Genomic DNA, 20,736 nt, shown 5'->3' on the forward strand with positions numbered 1-20,736 from the left:
GGCAGATGAGGGCTGAGGTCAGAATTCTAGTTCTTCCACGCCAGGCCCGGCGTCACACAATTGCAAAAAAAATAGTACTTTAAATGAATGCCAAAACCCTGGAAGCACGACGAATCAGCCTGAGACAGAGGCGTCCACACACTTGTGTCCTGAGACGGATAATATGTTATGACTTGTTTAACAACCTCTCCAATGCTGGCTGGCACATCGCTCTCTGTGATATGAGTAACAGAAACGATGAACAAGGAGAATGTCTGCGAAGGTTTTCAGTCATCCAGGTCATGTAGAAGGGTTAAGTTGGAGCAACAGGACTTGTTTTTGCGATCTTGAAGACGCTCCGTCTCTCATCTGAAAGGCTCCTTCAGTTGAGTGTGCCTCCTCCTCCCGCCCTAGCATCATGTGAGTAGTTAGGCTCCCTTGAGGCTAGGTGTCAAGAGTTTCGCTCTACTAGCATGATCAACACCTCATTGATAATCAACACCTTGTGCGAAAAAATGAACACCTTTGGCGAATAGAAGGTACCAACAGCCAGACCCCCAGGAGTATTTAACCTCCTTGGGGTTAAATACTTTTTCCAGAACTGAAGAACTCTTTCGGATGAGAGGTGAAACATCTTCAAGATCGCAAGTCCAGTTGCTCCAACTTAATTAACCCTTCTACTTTAACAAAGAGAATGAACGGTGGATCCTTCGAGAGGCAAACGTGCTCGACTACAGTTGCGCAAACCTCAGCAGGGCGTCCCAAGACCCACTGACGAGTCTTTGGCTCTCGCGCTCCTGGTCTCTTCCTTGCTGGAAGGGGACGGGGACGATGGGGAAGGGGAGGCAGGGGACGAGAGGTTGGAGGTGACGGCAGTGGAGGCCGCGGTCGACGATGAGGATGATGAGGAGGAGGAGGAGCTGCAGCCGTCGGGGAGGCACTCTTCGCAGCAGCAGCAGCAGCAGTCCATGAAGGCCTGGCCCAGCGAGCGGCACAGGACGAGCAGCAGCACCGGCGATGCAGAGCAGCGGGCGAACAGCAGGAAGTGGCCGGCCAGGGCCAGGGCCGGCAGCACAATGGGTGGGAGTGCCTCCACCGCCCGCTCGGGGATGTACGCCAGGACGATATTGCAGATGCCCTCGGGCAGGTTGCACACCACGTACAGGCCGGTGAGCGCCAGCACGGTGGAGCGCAGCCGCTGCTCTCGACCACGCTGCTGCTGCTGCTGCTTCTTCTTCTTATTGGCTGAGGGGGATGTGGAGGGTGTGAGGGAGGAGCACTTGCTGGTCGCTTTGCCCGGGGCGGGCTTCTGCTGCGCCTGCACCTGCCTGGTCACCAGGTCGCAGGCCAGGGTGAAGAGGAGAGGCAGGCAGATGTAGCAGCCCACGAACCACCAGGCGCGAGCCTCGTGGTAGGTCAGCACCAGCGAGTAGATGCTGTCCGGGAGCTCGGCCGACGGCTCGCGCAGGCAGACGTCGGCCTCCAGCCTGCCCTGAGCGCCAGCCCTGAGGGCGGCCATGAGCGAGCCGGGCGGCCGGCCGCGCTGCGAGTCCAAGGGGACGAGCGGCAGCGGGCTGACCGTCTCCTGGAAGAGCTGCCACAGAAGCAGCTCGGGGGCCGCCAACACCATGGAGCCCACCCAGATGACACACAGCTTGGAGATGATGGAGCGGCAGGGCTCCGCCTTGGGCGTCCGGAGGGGCCCGGGCCCAGTGGCAGAGTGGAAGCGGTCGATGCTCAGAGCGCAGAGGCTGAACGTGGCCACGCCCAGCGAGGTGACCTGGCGAGGGAACAGTCAAGTGGGAGCGAAGGTTAAGAGCGGGAAAGGAAAAAGACGTGGTTTCTGTCCACTGTACAAGTGTTTAAAAGTTAAGTGTGTAATATTTGGGGATTTTGAAGAAGAAACAATGTCACCAAGTGGTTACATTTTAGATTTCAGCGTCTTTCATTCTACATAAGCGTCCTGAGCTTGCCAGTGAGCTACGGTGGCCTGCACATCCTAATTACAAAACACACTGTCAGGTGGGCTGGATTGTCCACACTTTAGAAATATGGCAGTGCAGGATGGCAGCTAACTAGGAACAAGACACTTGCTCTGTGTATATTCTTATATATATAGATGAGAACAGTTTTAAGGGTAGGAAAACAAAATTACTTTTGTGTAGTACTTGTTGTACTGCGATCATACACTTTTATCAGTGTATTTATGGGCAGTAGATTAAACTTTTACTATAATATAAAAATCATAAATCAAACCAAATATTACACACTGGACCTTTGAAGGGTTGCCAGGTCAACGGGGAAATCTTTCATGTGAACCATTTTAGGGCTAAATGCAAAGCATTCCCAGCAGTTACTATTAAAATATTATTAGTTTTGTCTCTTTGCTTGCTTGGCCATCACTGATTGACTGTTTTCTTCATTAAGTTTATTAATTGATTTTTGTAGGGTCAGACATAAGACAAGAAGCAACATGTTGAGCAGATGAGCCCTCAGAATTTTAGTCTTCAAGAAATTTGCAAAGGCCTGAGTGCTTATGGGAGTAATAATTAATGTGCTGCCAAATCTTTCAGTGGAGATGCTCAGCCGTTTAACCTGCTGCTTGTTGCTTCTACTGGAGTCATTCATGCCTGCGAGCACAAGCGGGATTGAACGGATACGAGACTTCCTGCAGTCGATTCAAGTCGAGCACGTAATGGCGTTCTCTAGCTCTAAGAGCAGCTTTAAGGCTTTCCTGTGCATTGATATGCAAATTGCCTCCAGGTGAATGAGCGGTTGAACCACAACAATAAGACTGTGGTTCTAACGAGCAGTTTCAGAACGGCAGAAAAAAGGAGAATAAAAGGAACCTCAGAGGGGGGAAAGGCAACCATTACATTTTTACACTTCCAAGCCTTCAGAAGTGCAGCGCTGGCCAGCAATACAGACTATTATTGCCGAGTCTTGTCCCTCCTCTGCGGGTGCTTAACGACCTCAAACGGTTAAGACACAACTCAAGATAATTAACACAGAGCTCTAATTAGCATGAAAATAGCTGAACACTGCGCACTGGCAGCTGGCAGCCTGACCTGCTTTCAGCAGAGCTCAATACGGGGTACAAAACAGCACTTAAAAAACCCCAAAAAACCTCAATTAATTAGTAAGGAAATGCACCCATTAGCATCAAAGTAGGTGAAGCAAGAGAGAACAGGGGAGGCTGACCTTGTTAAGGGGCACTTTGGGGTGTTACTACAAATTAGCAAAATTGCACTTCAGTGATTTAAAGCAGCGTTTGGAGACAAAAATGAGAAGTTCACAGGCTGCGCTGAGACCGTGAGGCTAATGCAGATCCAGCTGGAGGCTGGGAGAGTTTCACAATATCGCACCGAGAGACTCGCTCGCTTACTGAAAAGCAGCTGGCCGCAGCAATTTATCCAGTAAATTAAGGTTTTGGTTGTTTTTTTTTACTGAACACATTTGAAGGTCCTTCAACTGATCCAACAACCTGGGAGTCAACTATTCACTTAAGTGTATTTATTAATGGCAATCTACCATCCGTCATCTGTGATATTTCAATCTGTTTAAGTAGTAGTCAATAAGTTCAATAAGGGAAGGGTGCGGAGTGCATTGTTTATGTATATCATATTGATTATTGTATTGCAGTATGGATCCTTTAGACAATGCATCAGAGGTTTCACTTTGGGCTCTCTCCTCCTTGATGCGGAGCCTAGTGGCTCCTTGCAGATAACCAAAGAGCCTTTAAGTGACCATAGCGGCACGTTTGTTGAGAGTAAAGACAGCTCTGTGCCTGAAACAAGACACAAACAGGCCATTCATCACCAGCCTGGCTGTCTGGGTCAAACGGGAAAAACATTCACAAACATGCCCATGAAAGGCTGGTTGATTCATTATCATCACACTGAGTTGTTTGTTTGAACTGCTTCACTTGTTTGTCTTGTAACTGGAAAATCTCTGGCCAGACTTTAAGCACTTGAGTGAGTGTGGAGGGCCTGGAGCAGAGATTTAAACTCATACTTGAGTTGGTTTAAGTTAACAGGGGATAAATGACGAGATGCTTGTGTCGCTTCAAAGAATTTGGCTCCCACACAAGAGGATGCTCTGTTTTTTGTTTGTTTTTAGACAGCCTCAGCCAGCTTTGAACACAAGAGATTCAAACAGAAGGAGCAGGTGCCAACTTATTCACATTGCAGTGGCACACTAGTGTACCGTGAAAATGATCCAGTTTCACTTAATCGGTGTAAAGAATAATAACAATAACATTCCATTGTGGAGTGACTGTGCTTTTAAAGGAATGTGAGCTGACTGTGCTCCCTCGATTCCTCCCAAGATACCAGCTTAGTGTGCATCTAATAGTAGTACAATTAGCTATACTAATATCAATAAACAAAGGTGCTGTATTGTCATTATTAGGCTAAAAAGTTCTTTACGCTGTCGCCTCACGGTTGGAAGGTTGTGTGTTCGATTCCCAGGCCTGGGAGCTTTCTGTGTGGAGTTTGCATGTTCTCCCTGTGTCTGCGTGTGTTCCCACCAAGTTCTCTGGCTTCCTCCCACAGTCCAAAAACATGCATGGGAGGTGAATTGGAAACTAAAGTGAACGTAAGTCAGTGTGAGTATGTGAGAGCAAATGGTTGTTTGTTTCTATGTGACCCTGTGATGAACTGGCAGGAGGTCACCCTGCCTTTGCCCTATGACAGCTGGGAGAGGCTCCAGCAAACCCTGAGTGCAAGAAGAAGCAGGTATTGAAAATTGATTGATCGTATCAGTAGATTAAGATGCTAAATTCTCATTATTAATTTTATATCTTTGGTTGGTGGTGTACCTTGGGATTTTTTTCAATGTACAAATGTAAAAATGTGCTGTGTTGTGGTTTTGTGATAACTGGGAGCTGTAAAATGAATTGCCTGAATGGAATAAATAAAGTGTTATGAATTTGAACTACTACTGCTACTACTACTACGACTATTATAATTATTATTATTATTATGTAAATGTTGGGCAGAACACTTTGTTTTCACAAACTACCAATAAAGTTAAAACTTAAAAATAAATAAATAAATAAATAAACTACCGGGAGGTGAACTTTAGCATATAACACTTCAGTCACGAGTCAAGAGCATCATCAGTCCCTCACCTCGAGGTAGGGCACAAGGCGGCAGGACAGGTCTCCCAGCAGCCTCTTCAGGGTGAGCTCGTGGAAGACGACCACGGGGAGACAGAAGAAGAGCACGAGAAAGTCCCAGAAGGCCAGTCCGGCTAGCACGCAGTTCCACGTGCTTTTCAGGTACAGGTTGTGCCATACGATACACATGAGCGCGAGGTTCCCGACGACGCCCGCCGCGAACAGCACGAGCGCCAGCAGCATGATGGCGTAGGCCCAGTAGGAGCCGTCGGTGAGCGGGAAGAGCGGGTTGAGGAGCCGCGGGGAACCGCTGTTCCCGCCCCCCGCAGCCGAGGAGTTGCCGGCCGGCGTCGTGAAGTAGCGGTCAGGGTCGTCGCGGCGCCGCGGGTGTTCTCGCAGGCTCGGCGTGTGCCGGTCTTTGGCTCCTCGAACGACCCGCTTCAGGTTCGGGAGTTTTGGACCGTCGTGTTGGAGCAGAGGCTCCTTTGTCTTCCCAGCAGGAGCATCTTCCCGCTCCTCCAGCCACAGTCCCGGCTCAGCCTCCTCTCGGCCGGTGGGGATACGACGCGGCTCCGCGGTCCACGCAAAAAGTAGGAGAAGTAACAAGTAAGTTTGCTTCATGTTTTTTCCTGACCAACTAGATCCAGGTGAGCTCTGCTCTCACGGGCATGGGGTAAACACAAACACCTCGTTCCGCAAAGAGAAAATAAATGTCTGTAAAGTGTCTCCGTCCAATTATACGATGTGGATGGAGAAGTTGAGTGCGTCCCGCAACTCCTCCTCACTTGCTCATCAGCAATGAGCGCTCAAACGATATTCTGGACAATACATCGCTGCTTCCGGTTACAGCTTTCAAAATAAAGCATTAAAATTCTTGTAATTGGAAAATCTCTAGCCAGACTTTCAGACTTTCAGACTTTCAGTTTTGTTTGTTTTTTTTGTTTTTTGAACGAAAAGTTTGATCTACTTTCACAAGATAAGCTTTCCCACCATATAAAATATGTGTGAAAAATGAAAGCTATCTGTTTCAGATATTTACTCAATTGAATGAGTAACAAAAGTGAGTTATAGACTACCCCCCACCCCCCTTTCCACAGAGAATCAAATAAACAAATAAAATAAATAAGCTTTTCTCCATTCTTCTCACATAAAGTAAAAGACAAACTTAGTAGGTGCTGTTACATAAAACTACAACTGATAAGAAATCATTAAAAAACAAAAGATGTTAAGGTTGTTTATTTTTATTTTACAGTCACCGGTCATCTGGTCCAAAACTGCAAAATCTCAAAAAAAAAAAAAAATACTTTACAGTATGGTTTCATCTCAACTAATGGGTAAAACCAAACCTCACATGTTTTTACAGAAACAAAAATTGGACTCCTCTGATAATCTAGCTCTCGTTTTTCGTATTTCAAGCTGTGACCGTCAGCAACATTTGCCCACTGCAAACTCAATCGCAGCCACTTCACCCTCCCACAATCATCAGCTTTTCTGAGAGGACTTCAGTTTCCTCCTGGCATCCTTATGTTTCTTGCGGTACTCCTATGGAAATAGAAGCAGCAACAGCAAAAAGAAATGTTCAGCTACCTTTCCCCGCTTTTATGTTAAGCACAGGGTGTACATGAATTTATCATTGCATCAAGAGACCCTAAACTCCAATTGGCACATATTAATATTTCATATTATATTTAAGAACAGAAGTATTGCTTCAAAACATGTCTTCTTAAGAACTGATTCACCCTTGATATAACGTAAGAAGATTGTAGTCCTATGAACTTGTTCATTTATATCCAACACGCACCTGTCTGAGCATGCTCCTCATCTCTTCCCACTGCTCCCTCTGCTCCTCCAGGTGAGAGGGGCGACAAAACAACTTTGGGCCCTCTGGTGGACAGACGGTGAAAGACAATTCAGGAAAAAAAAAACTAATGGCACGAAATCAATTGATAGGAGGACACACAATAACATTTTCACACGACAGACAGACGTGAGGCTACTAGTGAGACAAGTACATCCTCCTCATCCTACCTGATAACCTGCTGTCTTCTGCTGAGAAGAAGAACATGTCTGACTTTGACGTTGTTGTTTCTCTGTAAATGGGAGCACGCACACACACACACACACACACACACACACACACACACACACACACACACACACACACACACACACAGTCAGTACTTTGTTGCCGCGTAATGAGTTAAAAGGAAATTTTAAGACGATGTACAGATTCAACAGGTGCTGCCTGGTGCCGAATACAAATTAGTAAAACAGGGGGGGGGGATTATAAACACGTTATAAACACGTTATAAACTTGATAAATATTTTTCAATACAAAAAAATAAAGGTCCTGATTGGACTCACATTTACATAAAACAAGGATTGAAAAGGTGCCATCTCTCAATGTAAGACAGACAGCAAATCAATGTCTCAATAGAAATCTCGAGTAATAATTCCTTAAAAACAGGACTTCCAACTTTATATTTCTTACTCATTAGTTTTAGAAATGATGTTGCTTTGCTCCTCCTCTTCCTCCAACTCTTCATCGTCATCTTCTGAGCTGCTGTCATGGAAACGTGGGTCTTGTTGCCAGGACACCTTTGGCGCCTGGATGCTTTCCACTTTGTACTCTGTTGGCAGAGAGGACGATTTGAAGAACTGGAAGGGGAAAGTGTTGAACGTCAGTGGCCGAGAAACAGCTGGCTCACCCGGCTCCGCAGTTCCTGTGTCTGTGTCATCTCCAAAGAAGGAGAATTTAAATCCAGACGACTCTTCTTGCTTTCCTCCGGGATCACCCGGGAGGACAGGCAAGGCTTGGGCCGATTGCTCCTCTTTCCCGTCCTGCTCCTCCTCTTCTTCTTCTTCCACTTGGTCCCAACCTGCGTTTTCTTCTTCAGCGATGCCCTCAACCTTTGCTTGGCCAAACACGGCCTTCAGGTCCCCCGATACGTCGTAGAAGATCTCCTTAGAAACCTCCGGCAGCTTGAGAGCCTCTTCCCTCTTCTTCCTCCTGGCTGACTTGCTGTGAAGTCGACAAACAGAGAAGAATCTAACTTGAGTATTTGGGACTGCACCGGAGAGAAACTTACAATTTGTCTAATAAATTGAGCACAAACTATCCAACAAATATTTAAAAAAAAAAAAAAAAAAAAAGAAAATTTAAAAATGAATAAGGTCCTTCAACTGCTGACTGGATAAAAACATCAACTAACAAAATCCAATGGCATATTCCAACAGAACGTTTTTATTTCATAAAACTCTTAACATAAAACTATGCACTTGAGTGCATTAGCTGTATTACCCTGAGACTAGAAACTCAGATATGAGTTTATTCCATCTGTCTGGGAAATAAAAATTGAAAAATGTGAATTCCATTCATGTACCTTTCTTTGACATCCGTAGTTTTGGTCTCAAAAGCCGCATGTTCTTCTCTACTGGGGTCATAATGCAGAGCCGAGACATCCCTGCACACAGGAGAAATCTAACTTTTAAACATATGTCCCTGGATGAATATGAACTACTCCTGTAAAGAAAAGCACAGACTGAGCATGTGTATGTTATGCATGATTATGGGCAACTGACTTAAAGGTCTTGGCCTTGCTGGAGGGTTTGTTGCTGCAGGTTTGTTGGCTGCTTCCGAGGACGCTCTGCAGGATGGACAGGGTTCTCATCTTTTCATCTTCCAGAACCTCTTCTTCCTCCGTAATGTCCCTTTTCCTTTCTGTGTTGCAGAAATTAAAGAGTCGGTTTGTTCAAGAGGAAAAGATGCTCAGTGGTTTCATTTCATGTTGATACTACTACTTCCATTATTTATTGGAGTTAATAATTCCATTAGTAATAATTCCATCATTAACTCCACAACACACGCACACATTCACACAAAGTCTAAATAGGTGGCCACACCTGACACTGCTTTATTGTCTTCTTCATCTTCATCTTCCAGGAAGCGCGAGTCCATCCGGAATCGCTCGTCAGTCCCAAAGCGAGACTGTAGCTCCATCAGCTGGACAAGGATGGAATAACATCAGAGTGACTCTTTGGATCCCTTATTCATTTTCAAGTGTTGAAAAAGTGACAAACTAAGAATCAAAAATTAATATCATGATTAATAGCATTAATTAATTTTTTTCTTACCTTCTGTCCAGCTGGACCTTCAAACTGAGGCCTGATGTTAAACCTGCTGTCATTTTCTTCATTCCTGTCCTCCTCATCCTCACTGCCACTGAACAGCTGAGGACCAGATTGCTGCACCTGAAAAGCAAAATTAGTTTTACAAAGTCCCCACTCAAATTCTGTTTTTTGAGGTCATTATTTTTAATGCACTGTCGTCCTCAAACATAACAATTCTTTGCCGATTAGAAAAGGCTGAGTTTCCAAAAACGAGTTTCCATTCATTCACAGGTTGATCTTAAATTCTTCACTCACCTTCTCCTTAGCAGCGCCTTTCTTATTGGCCGATGTCTTGTCACCTGAGGCCTCCTCCTCTGAGTCGCTGTCCTCAAATAGCGTCTTTTTTGATTCAGGAACCTCTGAGGCGGTCTGCTGCTTCTTTTCAGTGTCGTCTTCCTCCTCCTCCTCATCATCATCATCAGAGCCAAAGACAATGTGTTTTCCTGACTTTGCCGTGGGAGTGTCCTAATGAGGAGGAACATTCTGCATGATTCACAAAGGCAGAGCTACACAAAACTATGCTACACATTAACTTTTTATCCTACAACTTAACATTCTTGATGCTTTGTTGCAGAACTGTGGTGGTGATGTGGAAACCATGTTTGCACCCACCAGCTTGGCCAGAGCTCCCTGGATCAGCTTCTTCTGCTCCTCGGCCTCCTTCTGTCTCTGCTGGACGGCGGCCAGCCTTCTCAAGTTGGCCATCTTCTGCAGCTCCTCTTCCTCCTCAGGTTTTAAGGGGGGCCGAGCAGGAGCCGGCATTACTTCCTCTGCTTCTTCCTCTTCCTCGTCATCATCGTCGTCGTCAGTGGATGAAGAGTCACTGGGAGGAGCAGCGAGAGGTGCTGCTTTGGCTGCGTCTTTGGTCTTTTGCTCGTCATCGTCTTCTTTGCTTGAGGAAGCAGAGGATGAATGCAAAGCTGCTGCGGCAACTTTAGCTGCTAGAATGTTGCAAGAATGCGGTTCCTCCTCCTTCTCATCATCATCATCATCATCATCATCATCATCATCATCATCATCATCAGGAGAGGAGCCGGTTGTTACTTTTTCTGCACTCTTTGCTGTTTTCGCTGACAGCTTTTCATCATCTTCTTCCTCCTCACTCCTCTCTGAACTTTCCGTGTCCAGTTTCTGTTTTTTCATCTCTTTTCCTCCTCTCTCCTTCACTTCCTTCTCTTTCTCCTGACACTCTTCAGTTTCTGATCCTTGGTTCAGCGCACTTGTTCCCTGGAATGCGGCCAGCGGAGCCGACTTGAGGGCTTTCCGCTTCCTCTTCTTTTTCTTCGGCTCGTCGTCACTGCTACTCTCCTCCAGAAGGGCAGCGAGGATCTCCTCTGGCGTGGTGCCCTTCTTGGGGGCAGGTTTGGATGCATTCTGGTGGTTCGGGGAGGAGCTGGAGCTGCCGGGAGCTGTGGCCTGCTCGGACTCTTCAGCGAGCCTCTGCAGATCGGCGAAGGAGATCTCCAGATGGGTGACATTAGAAAACATGGCGTCGTAATCAGACTCTGAACTGTAATCAGAGTTCAACATCTCCTCATCTCCATCGTCACCCGATTCAGACACAGCAGGCTCGATGACGGGGGACATTTTCATCTTCTTGCCCTGTTTAGCTGCTTGGCGTTTCTGCTGCGTGGACAAGGGTTTTTTGCAGGTGATGTGTTGTTCTTCATCTGCAGAATCATCCTCTTCCTCTTCTGGTTTTCTTTTCTTTTTTGTTTTCCTCTTCCTCTCTTTGTGATTACTTGTCTCGTCTGGCTCCGTGGGCGAAGTCAGTCTCTCCTGTGGCAGAGGAGGAGGAGGTTTGCTGGAGGCAAGGAGTTCATCTGTGTCAGCAGAATCATAGTCATTCAGCTCTACATCTCCTGCACGACCTAAAGGCCAAAAGAAAACCAGATTTAGACAAATTTACAGTAAGAAAACTAATAAAGCAAATGAACCAACGAATGTTTTGTTGGCTACACGAGAGATGTAACTCAGAAAACAATTAGAAATTGCAACCAGCACAGTGTAAACGCATTGTGGATAAACTGACCCTTTAACTCTCTCAGCCACTCTTCCTAAAGATACTATTTTGCAGCTCATTATGAGGGAAAACGAATGGAAAATATTGTGATTCTTAAAATATGTTCATTACCATTGTGCAGCTGGCAGGAACGGTCAGACTTTGTCAAATAATCGAGTCCAACCACCTCCAAGTTATCTTCGTCCACCTCCTGCCGCGGAGCAGCATGGGAGGCGTCCAGAGCTGCAACCATTCTGCGGATTTCTTCGTCAGAATCCACATCGTTGCCAGTCAGCGCCCACCTCCTTTGTGGTGGTCTCAGGTTGACGGACTGTTGGCGTCCATTAGTGACACCATCGATATGATGGACAGCATTGATTGTCGGTTTAAACCTGTGAGAACAGGAAGCAGACACGATGGAGACAGGGGAAAGATGAAGTTTTATGAGGAGTTGATGGCAACCAACAACAACTCTTGGAGGATCCATGTTAGAATGGAGTTTTGGTGTAGAAACACATCATTTTAGTCAGATATCCAACAGACACATCTATACTAGAGGTAAAAATAAACAACTAACCTAGGAAACTATCAAGAAGTTCTGATAAACTAAAAAGAAAACGAAATCCTTGAGTCTTTTACCTGCTGTTTTGTTCAGTATCCTGCCCCTTGCATGTATTTATCTGACATTTCTTTGGTCTGGGTGGCTCATAAGGAGGGAACTCTCCCCTTCGCTTCTTGCTGATGTCGTCGTCCCCTCCCTGCAGCTCCCAGGTGAGATGGTCAACAGGCGTGGGCTGGTCTTCAGTGGACCGGTCCAGCTTCCGGATATTGTGGCAGTACTTGGATGGGTCATACGTCACGGTTCGATTCTTGGTGCCTTTCTGGCACTTCAGCTGCAGGATGGGGAGGACTCGTCCGAACTTACTGACCACCCAGTCCTGAAACCAGAACACCCAGAGGGCAGTCAACGCCACTGTTCACACACATGCTGTCCTTTGACTTACTGTGTATGTGAAAGGCCTCCAGATTGGAGCTTCTGATTTTCTCAATGCCAACCAATACTTATCACAGCCACACACAACAAGCAGAAACTTTCCTACCTTATGTCCTGGCACTTCGCTGCCAGGAACTGCAGCTTTCATGGTGAAGTTGTCCACACCCGCGCTGCTCAGTGAGTCCAGCATCTTCTGTCTCTTGTCCTCGGGTGCTGGCTGCTCAAGCTGCTGCTTTGCAGTCGCCTGCCGCTCCTCAGTCAGTCTGAATGACAAAAACCACAGATTCACTATCAACAACAAACTGGAATGTTACAGTGGCAAATTAATGCTTCATACTTATCAATGACAAATATTTAACTTTAAAAGGGTTGAAAGGTTTTAGGAGAAAACTGATTAGAAAATAAACATTTTAACATTCGCTCTAATAACAGAAAAACTTCAGTGAGTCCAACAATATTGTACCTGGTCAAGAAACTCTCTTTTGCTGTTTCTATCTGCAGAGTACCTCCTTTCCATTTTGACTTGTTCAACACCGTCATACCTGAAGATACATCATAAGAGTCGTATACTCATTGAGTATTGAACATGAACACTTACAACAGTTATGGTAAACACAAAAGACACTTTGATAAGTTTAATTGTCTCACGAGTTTTACTTTAAGTTAAACCCACACAAGAAAAAAACTTACTGTCTCCATCATGTACCAAAGCAAGTAATTTATTCTCATCTCAATCAGGCAAATTGATTGACACATCAACAGAATGGTCACAGTTTGATCCTCAATTTAGAAAACCATATGTGAATGTATGAAGGACTCTAAATTGCATAATGAGCTGTAGAGTTGGAACAGAGCCTTCGCCCTAAAACAGCTGGGATAGGCACCAGCAGACCCCCGTGGCCCTGAATAGGAATAAGCGGGTATAGAAGATGAATGAATGAATGAATGAGTTGGAACAGAGCGCAGAGATTTCACTTACATTTCTTTAGGTTAGCCTCAGAAATACTGATGTTGATGTAGCCAAAAGTTTTGTAAGGAACACCTGCAGAAGAACAGAATACATTTAAACCATTTTGGACAATCTTACAACACACAAATACATACAATTTAGAAAACAATATATCATTAACACTGGAACAAAGGTATAGTTTCATTAAAGGTTTCCTTACCATCATCATCTCTCCTGGTTCGCAGCTCAACATCCTGCACATCTCCAAACTTTCCAAATCGATCCTTCAGATCTTTCTGCGTGATGGTGTGACTCAACCCACCAATGTAAAGTCGCTGCATCGCTCCACACCAACGAATCAATCTTTAAAAAAAAAAAAAAAAAAAACAGGAACCTTGTTATCTGATGTCTGTCTGTATATCATCTTAATAATTAAACAGGTTTAATCACAACTTTGCAATAGAAAAAATATATAAATCATAATTGAACAATATGACAGGCTTTATCTTTTTTTATGCAGCAATTTTTAGATGGACATTATTTTGGGTTCGTAGTAGATCATTTGTGATGTTTGATTAGAAACTGCAAAGCTCAACTAAACATCACATTAAAATGTAAGTAACGCATGTACCAGTCCGCATAACTTCGTTCAACTGAGCCGAATCATCTTAACGGAATTCAAATTTGACGAATTTATTGAGCGAAAACCCGAGTATAAAAGGACGACATTTCTTTAATTAAGTCGCCTTAACGTTATATTAACAGCGTTAACACTTATAACAAATGCTTAAATATATATCATCAGACATTGCAGCGAATGTTTACCTCACATGTTCTGGTCCCACGGGGTGTCACTGCCAAATATGTCCGAAGGTACATTCCTGTCGACTTTGTCTTCCGTAGTTGTTTCCGCTGAAGGGGAACGTTCCACCACCGTCCTTTTTAAGACAATATTGTCAAGTTTTAAACAAAAACAATTACAAAAACAAACATTATAAATATAAGTACTTTTTCAGAGGTATTTTTTGTCAAATTTATATGGCGTAAACAATTAAAATCACCCTTCCTCTCGTTTATCTCAGTGCTACAAACGTAATCCAAAATGCCTTTATATTGAGGGGTCCGACTTCACTTTCTGGTAGCCTTGTTTTTCTTTAAGTGCGGTAAATCGTTTTAAGGTGTTAAATTAGACTATAAAAGTATGCAATTATAAACATCGTTGATATCGGTGCTGTGAAAGAGGCACCCACAGTCAAATTAGCCTTCCTCCAACAAGAATATCCGACCCGGGCTCATGAAATGTGGTACAGTCCACTGGGCGCCAGCTCCAAACTGTTTTGGTTGACGGGAAAAGAAGTGAAGTTTGTCAGGCTGTCAACGCGGCGCAGTATTATTTACCGGGAAAGTATCTTCTGTCAGAATTATCGGACGTCATAACATCAAGCCATAAGGTAACGAAGTAAAAATGACCTTAAGCAACAATTTGTTTAACTTAGTTGAACGAGTGTTGCGTTTATGACGAAGTCGTAGTTGTTAATTTAGCAAGCTAGCCAGGCGTTGGCAATTTTCCTAATTAATCATATAGCCAACGTAATTCAAGCTAACGCCTCTTCTGCAAGAATGCCGGTATAACGCTTTAGGGTTTGGGAAATGTAACACACAAACAAAATGTCTCACTTTTCTTTTCGTTTGTGGTCGTATTAATAATCTATGTAGTCTCATGCGTTACACACTGGCATCGGTCTGTGTTTATAAACATCTTATTGCAGGCTTTTCACTGAAACCTGGATATTAGTTGTGTCGGTCAAATATTTTTTTTGGTAGGTTAAAGTCTGTGTGTCTTGCAGGATGGAGGAAAAGATGAATGAGGGGCCCACTGTGGAGGAGAGAGTGCTGGAGACCCAAATCAAACGTCTCCAGGCTGAAGTTGCGTCATTGCAGGTCCAACTACAAAACAACCAAGAGGACATGAAATTAGACCTCAGCGGCCAAATAGAAGAAACTATGTGCGTTTTACTTGATATTCAACACAGAAATGTTTACTATTATAGCAAAGCTTTAGTAGTTAGGTATAGTTACCATGTGATATTAAATTATGAATCCTTGTCAAGCTATCATGAATGCATTTTTTGGGACTAACTAATAGTATATGTTGTCATATACAGGCTGTGTATGTATGGAAAGAGACCAGAAAGAAGAGACGAGGTGCTGTCCAGGTTGAAAGAGGAGCTGGGGAAGCTGGAGGCCGATCTGAAGCGGCAGGCACAGATGAATGGCATAAGCCTGAACAGCTGCACCATAAAAAACCCAAAGAACAGTAAGATAACGGCAGTTCTCCCTTGAATTGAATCCGCGTGATGCAATTCTTTAATCGCACTTTTGTGTGTTGACCAGGCAGCGGTACTCCTGTCCAGCATTTCATTGTATCGGGCCAGTGCTCGGACATTGTCTTCCAGGTGGAATTCCATCTTTCTGAAGACAAGGTGGGTAACTTAATTGGTGTGTCAGATGATTTAGTGGATTGGCAGGGCACGTCTGTGTTATCATGGTTGCTGACTTATGTTAGTTCAGTGGTCCTTTTTTTTATTGTTTGTAATTATGATTTTAAATGCCATCATTGATTGAAAGAAATAAACCAGCTTACAAACATAGTTCCCTAAGTTGTGCCAGCCTTCTTGAAAATCGTTCCGGGATTGTTTTAATGGTTGAATAATTCAACCATTGTTAATTTGTACCGTTCTAGCCTAGATATTTCTATTTCTCAATCTGACTATAATTTCAGCCAGCAGAGGGCAGTGCCTGGCCATCCGTAGTTCTGAATTTAAGAGGAGTCAGAAGCCCCTGAGATCTTAGAAGTAAATACCGTACATAGGTCACAAGAATAAACCAATCAGTGTCCAGTTGATAGTGCCAACTTGATTAGATAATAACTTTCTGTCACTCATATTTAAATTCAATATCTCCATTAAAACCTAAGCGTTTAATTTTTTTATTTATTTTTTAGTAATTAGGTAAATGGATACTTAATACTTTATTCATCTCCAACAGAAATTCACTTTTTTTTTTTTATCCATAAACAGTCCTATGATCCATTAATCCAATTTCCTCAAGAGAAGTATCATTCAGGTTCGTCTTTGTCGAGAACATAATTTACGTTAAGACGCCACACAATCTTGGAGATTTTGTTTTGTCTCTGAGTTTTTTTCATCTTAAACTTTAGGGTTGTGTTGTTGCAAGTAACATATAACATATAATGTATATGTAACATACAGAGGTTTGAGATTGCATTCATCAAGGGCCTAGGGTGCTATAGTAAACATTTTGTATAAAAATACAAGTCAAAACAAAGAGAAAGTTGATGTTCAGCTCCTTGACAGCCTGGTGGATGATTAGGTCAGCTGGTCCTGGCCTGCAGACTCTGCAGTCTCCTCCTTGAAGGCAGCAGACCGAATAAGCGATGCAATGGCTGGCTGGCTGGCTGGCATCACCCGCAGTGCAGAGGGCTTTGCGGGTGAGGCGGGCGCTGTGAGTGTCATGATGAGTGGGGAGAGGGGTTGCAACGATGGTCTCAGCTGCCCTCACTATGCGATGGAGGGTCTTGCGGCAGGATGCGGTGCAGCCTTCGTACCGCACAGCGATGCAGCTGGTTAGAATGCTCTCCGTGGTTCCTGTGTAGAGTGAGCTCACGGTGAGGGCTCACGCTCTGGCTCCTCTCAGCTTGCGGAGAAAGATGAGACGCTAGTGAGTTTTCTTGGCCAGCGGTGAGGTGTTGTCGGTCCAGGGGAGGCCCTCAGTGACATGCTTTCCTAGGAACTCAGTGCTGCTCTCCACAGCAGCACAGTTGATGCTTAGAGAAGCATGCCGAGTGTGCGGTGCCGGAGGTCAGCGTGATGGTGCTGGATGTGTAGCCGCCGACTCGTGCTGCCCGTGGTCTCCCCGTCAGCAAGGTGTTGAGCTCCTGTTGGTCCAGTTTAGAGATCAGCTGTTGGGGAATGATGGTGTTGACTGCTCAGCTGAAGTCTGTGAGCAGCATTCTAACATAAGAGTCTTCGTGTCCAGGTGTCTGAGGGCAGTGGAGATCCCAGTACTGGTTGTAGTTTGTCGTACATTCTGCAGGATTGTGATCAGTGTAAACGCGTGCAGGTCCAACAGTCTCCTGCTGCTCAGTCTCACTGGACGTGGCCCAGAGCATCTGGTTTCATTTATAGAGAAAAAAAAAATCGAAGTTTGAGCTATTTGGCTGGTTCTGGTGAGTTTATTTCACTGGAGACCGAGGTTCACATGGTGTCAGCAAAGCTATCTCTCCGCACAATCAGTTTTTAGACTGACATTGCAGCACAATACGTACTAGAAAAAGCAGGTGTGAGCCTCACAATGGGATTATAAAAGTCTAAGAGGTTCTTAATGGAATTGTCAAACTGCTGGCGAAGAATTCATGTGGTTCACAGGAAAAGACTAAACAATAATGGATTTAGGGATTAAATTTAAGTCCATGAAATGGAGCTTCAAGTCATCACAGGACCTTTGGAGACATACCGTCCCACAAGCAATGTCCAATTTTCTGGTGCAAATGGGAGAAACCAAACATTTCCATCTCATTGATTCAACTTTCCCCTTCTTTCTTCCTGACTTGCATATAAAATAAATTTTCTGATGAAGACATTAATGACGAAATTGTACAATATGGAAACATTGTTTTTGTGAAGGTGTTCACGAATGTTTATAAGTGTTGGATTTATGCTTTTCTCATTTCCACACAATGGGAGATTGGACAAAGTCCCTATTAAACCCTTTGTCTTTACAAGCCTTTAAAAGCCATTCACATCATTGATGCCCGACAAAATGTTTTGAACAGTTCTCTAAGCTGTGCTGACATTCTTTCTCTCTTAAAATCACACATTAAGATGGATGGTGCAAGGTATGGAATGAGACTCATGCTCTTTGTGTTTATATGCAGGAGGGTCAGGAGTCTGTCAGGACTATCAGTGACCTGAAAGTAGTCATGGACGGTGACATTCAGAACTGCAGCAGCTTTCTGACCAGGTAAGGACTAAGACTGCAGAACAATGTTCATCTCATCTGATCCTCCCTACCTGTGGAGCTCTATTCTCTCTGTTTTCATAGTTGGTTGATTATCATACCGCAGATACATTTGCCATCAGATGAAAGTTGGCTTCAGAAAACCTTTTTTTTTATTTATTTTTTTCCCCAAAATGCTGTGCGTGATTCGAAAAATGCTTTGCTTTTGACACTTTCTGTTCAGTCCAACTCGACATATTCAAGTTATACAGGATATTGTCCCTGTCATGATCAAGTTGTCTGTTCGACTGAGCTTGTGTTTATTAAATCAGGCCAATATGCCAGACTGCAAACGTTTGTCGTCCAGCTGAGTGTCATCACTCAAACATCCACTTCTTTTAACTGTGGCGGCACTCTTATGTTGTAAACAGGCCTCTCTTACGGCACACTTTGCACTTGTAAAACACAGGTGGAACCAATTTCTCTCATAATTGCTGCATTCCATTTAGGTGTGTGACAAAACCAGCACACATCGATATAGACATGCTAAGCCATTAGTAGTCCTCCTTAATTCATTGTTATCTATTTGTCTGTCTTTAGATCTTTCATTGGAACTTTTTACAAAATCTATGCCTCAGCAGCAAAAGCATTTCAGAATATTTATTTCTGAGAAAGCTATTGTCGATGATATGATGGACTAAATATGCTGTCGCTATAGTGTTTATAAGTACATCCTCTACCTTTTTTTTATAGTCGCAGTCTGGCACAAGACCCCTGTTGTCAGTCGATCAGCACCACAAAGCAGAGATCTGCTTTGCTCTATATCTCAGGCCAGACAACATCTGGATAGTTTGATCCAGAATGCAGAATCTGGCAACCAGCAGATGGAAAAATACTGGGGATAATGCTTCTGCCACATTGCTTCTTTTCTCTGTCTGTCTGGGAGCCAGAGACATTGGCCAGCATTTGTTAAATAAGGCAGTGGAACTCCCCATCCAAAATGTTAATCTCTTTTCTTTTTTGTTAATGAAGCAAAAAAAAATGTTTCCACCACTATCCCCAAGACTCTTTGAATTTTGTGTTTTTATCTTGAATAAACAGAGACCAAAATGAGTCAGAGCACTAAGTGCTATAATTTAATTTATTTTATCTTAACAAAATTAAAGTGTTCTTTTTTTCAAAACAATGAATTGTGAAAATCTGTCCTCAAAGCAGATTGTCTGTTAGAATAATATTTTCTTGTCCATCCATTTTTCTCACTGCAGTCAGTATGTCCAGGCTTCTCATGAAAAAGAGGTCTTTGTATCTCAGTGGGACTGACCTGGTTAAATAAAGGTTAAATAAAAAAAAAGTGTTTTTATCATATTTTTCTCATCATTGCACAAACTTTTTTCAGTTGTATTCTGCAATGTGTTGCTTTCTAAATATTCCACATTTAAAAATCAGCATTCACAACCAAGTAAGAGCAAATAATCAGCAACTACGAGGAGATCGGTCTTTGCCCAGCTCTGTTATAGGTAGGGGTGTATTTTATATGGAAGCGTATTTTCATGTTTCCATCAGCTCCGTTTAAAATAACAGTCATCTGGAAACTTCACCCTGCTGCCGTTTAGCCCTGGGCCCCCATGGAAAACTCTGGAAAAAAAACACAATATCCCACACTCGCAGCTTGCAGAGGCATATTTCGAAGAATGTGTTCAAGGAATATTTAGATAGTAGATCCAGGAATGTGGTACAATCTGGGTTTGTTGATACCACTTGGAAATCACATTGGCTTCAATCATTCTGATTATTTATGCACGTGCTCTGTTTGTTGATGGTCTTGATTGTGTTTTGCTCACTTTAGTCTGACCTTTCAAAAAATGTTTTGTTTACTCAGGGTGGAGGAAAACCGAGATATACTGCTGTTCTTCAGGACTCTTAGGAACTACGCACAGACATGTGACCAACGCTCCAAAACCTTTCAGCACTTCCAGGTGAGTAGGTTTGACACCCGCCGTCTTTTAAATTGCTTCTGCGTTAGCATCACTTACGGGACAAAGGACGTCTGTCAAATTCTTGTGGAAGACTGACAGCTGATCAGGTGATATTTCACACGTCTAAACCACATACTCAGCTGCTCATCACGCAAACGCATCCCTAGAAATGTGCCATATGAAAGAGAAAGATTGTTTATGTTTTATCACAAAGAAGCAATTAAATAATCTACACCAAACATGTGTTCATCCTTTCCGGCCTAAGTTAATATTTCCTGGGAAAATGTCATCTGATCGGCTGTCAGGCTTCCCCTTCGAAAGGCATGAAAGAGATTGACTTCAGGTTTTAGATTTCACAACATCCTGACAAGGTCCTTGCCCTTGCCATTCTTTCCAACCTCACTAGAGAACCCTTGTTACACAGTTGATCTAATATGTCACTCATGTCCTTAGTCAGTGTAGCTATGATCTTTTACATACTCAATGAAACAAGGCAAAGCAAGTTTATGTTTAAATTAACGTCTGTGA

General features: G+C 43.8%; 3 protein-coding genes across 4 annotated transcripts in view; 1 reads left to right on the forward strand and 2 right to left on the reverse strand.

Moving 5' to 3' along the window:
- Nucleotides 1-570: 570 nt before the first annotated feature.
- On the reverse strand, nucleotides 571-6,140 carry gpr37l1a (G protein-coupled receptor 37 like 1a). The gene is made up of 2 exons (XM_076025133.1): nucleotides 5,111-6,140; nucleotides 571-1,759 (listed from the first exon to the last, which is right to left on the reverse strand). The coding sequence occupies exons 1-2, from the start codon at nucleotides 5,717-5,719 to the stop codon at nucleotides 728-730; spliced, it is 1,641 nt and encodes a 546-aa protein (XP_075881248.1). The 5' UTR covers nucleotides 5,720-6,140; the 3' UTR covers nucleotides 571-727.
- Nucleotides 6,141-6,502: 362 nt separating this feature from the next.
- On the reverse strand, nucleotides 6,503-14,151 carry nol8 (nucleolar protein 8). 2 transcript variants are annotated; one of them, XM_076025135.1, is made up of 18 exons: nucleotides 14,039-14,151; nucleotides 13,434-13,576; nucleotides 13,244-13,306; nucleotides 12,728-12,806; nucleotides 12,371-12,527; nucleotides 11,910-12,208; nucleotides 11,403-11,662; nucleotides 9,881-11,139; nucleotides 9,524-9,733; nucleotides 9,233-9,349; nucleotides 9,002-9,101; nucleotides 8,681-8,819; nucleotides 8,482-8,562; nucleotides 7,807-8,120; nucleotides 7,590-7,728; nucleotides 7,127-7,188; nucleotides 6,900-6,982; nucleotides 6,503-6,640 (listed from the first exon to the last, which is right to left on the reverse strand). In XM_076025135.1, the coding sequence occupies exons 2-18, from the start codon at nucleotides 13,552-13,554 to the stop codon at nucleotides 6,581-6,583; spliced, it is 3,543 nt and encodes a 1,180-aa protein (XP_075881250.1). In that variant the 5' UTR covers nucleotides 13,555-13,576; nucleotides 14,039-14,151; the 3' UTR covers nucleotides 6,503-6,580. The 2 variants fall into 2 exon arrangements, with proteins under 2 accessions (XP_075881250.1, XP_075881253.1); XM_076025138.1 differs by lacking the exon at nucleotides 14,039-14,151 and adding an exon at nucleotides 13,845-13,967.
- Nucleotides 14,152-14,508: 357 nt separating this feature from the next.
- The window catches only part of cenpp (centromere protein P), a 53,724-nt gene continuing 47,496 nt past the window's right edge, over nucleotides 14,509-20,736 (forward strand). The window contains exons 1-6 of the mRNA XM_076025146.1: nucleotides 14,509-14,664; nucleotides 15,061-15,219; nucleotides 15,379-15,530; nucleotides 15,608-15,696; nucleotides 18,171-18,256; nucleotides 20,112-20,208. Of these exons, the coding sequence (XP_075881261.1) occupies nucleotides 15,062-15,219; nucleotides 15,379-15,530; nucleotides 15,608-15,696; nucleotides 18,171-18,256; nucleotides 20,112-20,208 (582 nt within the window). The 5' untranslated portion in view covers nucleotides 14,509-14,664; nucleotide 15,061. The remainder of the gene's footprint in view (nucleotides 14,665-15,060; nucleotides 15,220-15,378; nucleotides 15,531-15,607; nucleotides 15,697-18,170; nucleotides 18,257-20,111; nucleotides 20,209-20,736) is intronic.

The sequence above is a fragment of the Nelusetta ayraudi genome, unplaced genomic scaffold, assembly GCF_046127955.1.
Source record: "Nelusetta ayraudi isolate G7.1 ecotype Tasmania unplaced genomic scaffold, CSIRO-AGI_Nayr_v1 ptg000017l, whole genome shotgun sequence".
In the NCBI taxonomy this organism is placed as follows: Eukaryota; Metazoa; Chordata; class Actinopteri; order Tetraodontiformes; family Monacanthidae; genus Nelusetta; species Nelusetta ayraudi.